Here is a 6,443-nt window from a genome sequence, read left to right as displayed (position 1 = left end):
TGCAAGCTCCGCCTCCTGGGTTCACGCCATTCTCCTGCCTCAGCCTCCCAAGTAGCTGGGACTACAGGCGCCCGCCACCACGCCTGCCTAATTTTTTGTATTTTTTAGTAGAGACGGGGTTTCACCGTGTTAGCCAGGATGGTCTTGATCTCCTGACATTGTGATCCGCCCACCTCGGCCTCCCAAAGTGCTGGGATTACAGGCATGAGCTATCACGCCCAGCCAAAGCTTGTTCTGAGTCACCAGTTCCCTCATTCATTCACTGAGCAGTCTTGTGCTATGTAGCCTCTGCCTGCCAGGCCTGGTGTTAGACCCTGGGAGCACAGAAATTAAGAAGACAGGCTTGGATGGGTGTCCCAAAGATGCTGTGTCCTGAAGGCAGGGGGAGGACCCTGTGGAGCTCTAGTGTCTGACTTAATAAAACCACGAGGGGCTCACAAGTATGAGGTATAGGCCGAAGGCTGCTGTGGACTGACAACCTTGCCTTGGCTTTCTTCTTCATCCCAGAATCCCTGGGTAGTACTTTTATCAGTCTCTACCATCCCGAATGCTCTTTGTCTTAAGATGTTTTACACCCTCCCATTTGGATGAGATTATCTCATTAGGCAGAATGGGATTTTTTCCTTTTTCATATTTGCTGTGGGAGGAGGCGTGGCGTTAGAGTTCTGAGTAGTATCCCCAGGACCAGCAGGGGAGGGTCCTTCTGATTCAAGCAGGGCATTCAGATGCTCATCGGCTAGTCCCTGTCAAGGAACAGGCCACTATTCAATGCTAGTCCCAAGGACAGCTGGGAGAGGCTGGCGTTTTAGGCTCAGTCCTCTCTTCTCTGCTGATGTCTCCTGTGTGTCAGGGCATGCAGGCTGTGTGGAGTGGGCAGGGTAGCTGTGGAGCCTGGAGGACTGGGAACAGTGTGCCATGGCAGACAGGGCTTTAATGGGTATAGACCATTGACAAGCTTATTTTGAGAGGAAGCTTAAGTCAGAGCATCCGCTCTGCCCATGAGCCTAGTGGAAATTGTGAGGTTAATCATAATGCTTAAGATTTGACAAGCTACTGACTTCCAACTTCATGTGTTGTTTCGAAGACCCAGGAGGCTATGGCTTCTAAGAGGAATGGGAGGGTGCCAGAAACATCCCGCTAGCCCTGCTACAAGGTGGAGACCTCAGGAACCCCAGGGAGCTCCCTTTCCCTCCTTGTAAGGGCTATGCCCTGAGAACCAGAGCACATAACAATAAATGCAGGGCTTCCGCCTTGGTCCAACACTTGCCTCTTTCACATGCAGAGCTGATTTGAATTCTTGCAAGCTGATCTCCCCATCTTCTCCCGCAATGGTCTTAAACTGCTGAGTCACCCACCGGAGCCACCTGGCATCCTCCTCGGCACTCATGGTGCTGGGAGGCAAAGGAAACAGGTTTATGGGCTTGGGGTGGCCAAAGCTTTATGAGGTCTCATGGTGGTCCTAGGGCCTCCGCCTTGCTCTAACTATGGCCTTAGGCCTCTCTGAGTTGAATTGGGTCAATCAGTTCTGGCTGTGGATTGGAGCTTCCCACAGCTGTTTCTCCTCCTCTCTAAGCCTCAGTCTCTTCCTCTTATCCTGAGTTGGCTGGCCCAGGCTTGCTTCTCTTTAGGTTCTGAAATGACAGGGCCTGAGTGAGGTGGACCCACACTGTGGGGATCAGGTCAGAGAGTGGCATGCTGCGACTGCATTAATTAACATCATGACAACAATGACTTTCCATCTTGCGTTTACACAGATCTTTATGGCTTTCCAAATATTTCCCAACACCACTACTTCCTTTGGTCTCTCTGACAGCCTCGTGGGCTCAGACATTTTGCAGAGAAGAAATAGGCCCAGAGCAATTAAGTAACTTAGCTAAATGTATTCAGCAAGTTAGAGACAGAGATAGAATTCAAATCCAAGTCCAGTATTTTCTTCCATTCTGCCCCAAAGCCTCCACCCTCTGCTTAAATGCTTGTAGTACAAGATGGACCAAGCCAGGATTCAGCCCTCAGGTCTTAACTCTTCAGGCCCAGGTTGTCTTCTATGATGTCACCAGGATATTGGCTGTCTAAAACCCTCACAGGTGGGCTGTCTGTACTGTGATCTGAACAGAGGTGAGTGATGAAATTAGGACACTTCCGTGGCATCAGGACCCAGGAAACCAACATTGAGGCAGTGAGTGAGGAGTTACAGATTCTTGTTACTGTAAATGTCCGCCTAGGAGAATGGCCTTGTCTATAGCTCAGAAGTGTAACATAACCCTAAATGAGTTAGCTACAGTAATCCTCATTCTTTGTGGATTTTGTATTTGCAAACCTGCCTACTTCCTAAAATTCATGTGTAACCCCTGAATCAGTACTCACAGCCCATCTGTAGTCATCTGTGGACATGCACAGAGCAGTGGAAACTGAGTCACCCACTGGTTTACTCCCCACTGAGGCTGAGCAAGGCAACGATGCATGCTTTCTTGTTTCAGCTCTCAGTTAGTGTCCTTTTCATGATCTATCTAGTACTACATTTTTCACACTTTTGTGTTTTTTGTTGGTGTTTTCACTGTTTAAAACAGCCCCCAACCATAATGTTGCGGTGCTGTCTAGTATTTCTAAGCGAGCAAAGACTGTACTGTGCAGTATGGAGGAAGTACGTGTCAGGCACAAGTGACAGTGCTATTGGCCATGAGTTCAATGCCAACGAGTCAACAATACATATTTTAAAGATGTCTTTAAATAGAAATACACATAGAACAAGGCGACTTATTTGACAAAAATATTGTGCCCTGAGGCTCACATGAACCTAACTCTATATTTCCTTCTAAGAACAGTGATTCCAAATTCACCAATTCGGTGTTTGAGGTGACTTTATAGAACATGAATGAGAATTGATTTTATTTTTAAAGATTAAATAAATGTTAAAAATAAATGTACCAGTTTTCACATAAGCAACTAGACAAAGAATAAAATACATATCACACAAATGTAAGTACATACTACTAAATATAAAGTCAGAAATTAATGTATTAGAAAATCAAAAAAAGTCAAAATAATACATTTATTTCAATTATGGAAATGGTTTTACAGATGTATGCATATAATACTTCTCCCTTATCTGTGGGGGATACTTTTTAAGCCCCTTAGTGGATGCCTGAAACTGCAGATAGTAGCAAACCCTATACAGACTATGTGCATCCTATATAATACATACCTATGATAAAATTTAATTTGTAAATTAGCTACAGTAAGAAATTAACAATAACTAATAAAATAGAACAATTATAACCATGTACAATATACTGTAATACAAGTTATGTAAATGCAGTCTCTCTCTCTGAAAATATGTGATTTTACTGTACTCATCCTTCTTCTTCTTGAGATCTGTGGATCTGATAACAGAGAGAGCGACTAAGTGACTGAGGGGTGGGCAGCGTGTATAGCGTGGATTCACTGAACCAAGGTGGGACACAGCAGAAAGGCTCGAGATTTCATCAGGCTACTCAGAATGGCTGCAATTTAAAACCTATAAACTGCTGATTCTAGAATTTTTCATGGGATATTTTTGACCTTGGTTGACCATGGGTAACAAACCATAGAAAGTGAAACCGTGTATAACAGGAGGCTATACTGCCCCTCAATACTCATCAAATTATTCTTTTCCTTTTTCTTTATTTTTTAAAAATCATGGTCTTATTTTTTATGCGAGGACAAATCATAGTAAATTAAAGGGAATTTAAGAATATTTTAAAAGAAATAACAATTTTAGGTAGGCAAATCAGGAAGATAACCATCACACAAGTCAAGGCTATATGATTCTTCCACAAGCCCCAGGGTAAGACATTGATGCCATGGTTTGTCAAATATTCCTTGCCAGTACACATTGGGTAGCCACAGGTATTGTTTACTATTTCACTGAGTCCTGGGCAGAAGTTTTGTTCCAGAAATTCATTAGACAGCAAAGCTGTAAAACCAGAATGCTGAAGTACTTAAACCATAACAGCCAAGATGCAGTGGTTGCGAGATTTACTAACAGACCTGAAAAAACCATCATAAACACAAAAGAGATGGTCATGAGAAGCATTGCTATGGAAACCACACTGACCTGCTGCTATGGCCAGTGCCAAATAAGTCACCATCATGAGGGTAAACATTATGATGAAGAAGGTGTCCACCTTTGTATTTAATCCTAACAAGATTAGGATTATTATACAGCATTATTTTTATAATGCAGGTATCATTATACAGGTAAATATAATACTTGATAACATCTTGCTGGGTAGTAAATTAGATAACAGTTTTCCAAAGAAATAAGATGACACTCTGCAGTATCCACTAAGATATTTGTGTATAAAGAGCTTCTCTAGCACAAAGAGAGCTCTATGACCGATATGCTGCTGAAACACTGGCCGGTGGTCAAGAAGAGAACCCCGGCTCTATTCAGGATTTCAGTAGAATCATTTTTTAGCCCAAAGTAAACGGCACCTATAACCAGCCTGAGTATGGTTGTGACAATTACCTGAGCTATGGAGGCCGGGGATTTACCCAGCAAGTTTTTGAATAAATGTATGAAAACACATCTGAGAGAAGGAGGTGGCATAGGTGACCTTGAAAGCTGAGATCTTCTTCTTTTTCTTACCGTCTGAGAGTTGATCTAATTCAGCTTTTGTTTCTCTGTTGAAGGAGGAGTTGACATAAAACTCAGCTAATTTTTCTGTGAGTGGCTTATCTCTCTTAGCAGTCTCCATCGTCTCCGTGGCTTCACAGTCTTCTTCCTCTCTGTTTAATACCACAGCAGTGAATCTCTATTAATGACACCCAGGAAGAAGCCTGCAGGGTTATTATTGAACTCATAGTGGTAACCAGTTGACGCAAAGTACCCCAAGGCCTCCTAAGCAGGCCCATGGAACATTCCTCTTCCTGAGGCCAATAAGGTGAGGCTATCAAACAACTTGAAGATGGAATATCGAGGCTGATTAATGGGGAGAAGATGATTGTTCATCCCTGCTTAGACATCCTTTTCGGGAACAAAAAGGTCAGCATTTGCTGTGCTTGAGTCCAATCCAGTTGTGGGCTCATCCAAGAACAAGATGAGAGGATCAGTAATAGGCTCCATACCTATACTAGTCCTTTTTCTTTTTCCTTCTGACACACTGCAGATAAATTGAATTCTAACCTTGAAATCTACTGCTTTATCCAGACCTAACTCTTGAATGACCATATTTATCTATTCATTTATTTCACGATTCATCACAGTTGTTGGAAGCTGAAGAGCTTCCGAGAACTGTAAATGTTCTCTCACCGTTGGGGTGCTCATCATGACATCATCTTGTAACATGTAACCTGAATTACATTTGAATTTGGTAGGTTGAGGTGCTGTGTTCATCAGAATGTCTCCAGATAATACACGTGGGTCTTTCCTTGAAACTAAGACATCTAATAATGCCTCCACTTGTGGGTCCTAGAATGGCACTGAGGCCAGGTTTCACGATCCCATTGCTATTCAATTGTATTTGTTTCTCAACTGGTTTTTGACCATGTAGAAAGCTGCTCTTCACTTTTTCTCGAAAACAGATGTTATGAAAACACAGCACTTTCAGTAAATGCTTTCAGGTCTTTGGAGGTCATCTTGGGTAAGCCACTGGTGTTTCTTTGTGACATTGGGATAAAAACTTCGACATTACTGGAAGACATCTGGAGAGTTTCTGCCTTTCTTTCCAGACACACACTCTCAGCGCAAATGGCTTTCACTATTTACTCACTCTGCTTAATAGCGCTTGGGTTTATTCGAAGTTTTCAGTCTCAGGATCCATGTGCTCAGAGGCAGAACATTGACCATCATTTATATAAATATTGAGATGAGTCAGCTGGACCTTCCAAACAAACCCTAAAGAAGCAACTTCCACTTAATAATGCCACCAAGCATGTGCACTGTGCTTTCTAAATCATGAAGAGCTTTCTCGAATTCTCCCAGGCTCCTTTCCAGTCTGCCTCCTTTCATGTCAAAGTATCCATTTTAAATATGCAGATTATGGTACATCAATTATGCCTCAATATAGTGAAAAACAAGTTGGTTCTTTGAAAAAACTAAGAAGAAAAGCATGATTAAGGATAAAAAAGAACAAAACCTCCAAATATACATTAATATTGAGAAAAGCAATAGAACTACAGATAAGGAAAGGGCTACTGAACTATAAGAATACTGTGTGCAAATGTTTGGTGGATTTCGAGAAATGGATTAGCTCCCAAAGAAGGTAACAATCTGAATGGACCAATAATTATTTAAGAATTCAAAATGGCAGTTAGGCCAGGTGCGGTGGCTCACGCCTGTAATCCCAGCACTTTGGGAGGCTGGGGCAGGCAGATCACGAGGTCAAGAGATCGAGACCATCCTGGCCAACATGGTGAAACCCTGTCTCTACTAAAAATACAAAAATTAGCTGGGCATGGTGGCA

General features: G+C 42.6%; 1 protein-coding gene and 1 pseudogene across 3 annotated transcripts in view; both read right to left on the bottom strand.

Annotated features, from left to right (window-relative positions):
* The window catches only part of NOX5 (NADPH oxidase, EF-hand calcium binding domain 5), a 147,188-nt gene that overhangs the window by 31,675 nt on the left and 109,070 nt on the right, over nt 1-6,443 (bottom strand). For all 3 annotated transcript variants that reach the window (XM_011968839.1, XM_011968825.1, XM_011968831.1), the window contains exon 2: nt 1,268-1,391. In XM_011968839.1, the coding sequence (XP_011824229.1) occupies nt 1,268-1,391 (124 nt within the window). The remainder of the gene's footprint in view (nt 1-1,267; nt 1,392-6,443) is intronic.
* Nucleotides 3,725-5,682, bottom strand: LOC105531048 (annotated as a pseudogene).

Source organism: Mandrillus leucophaeus, unplaced genomic scaffold (assembly GCF_000951045.1).
Source record: "Mandrillus leucophaeus isolate KB7577 unplaced genomic scaffold, Mleu.le_1.0 Scaffold12, whole genome shotgun sequence".
NCBI lineage: Eukaryota > Metazoa > Chordata > Mammalia > Primates > Cercopithecidae > Mandrillus > Mandrillus leucophaeus.
Note: the sequence above shows the minus strand (reverse complement) of the source record. Positions and strands in the feature narration are given on the sequence as shown.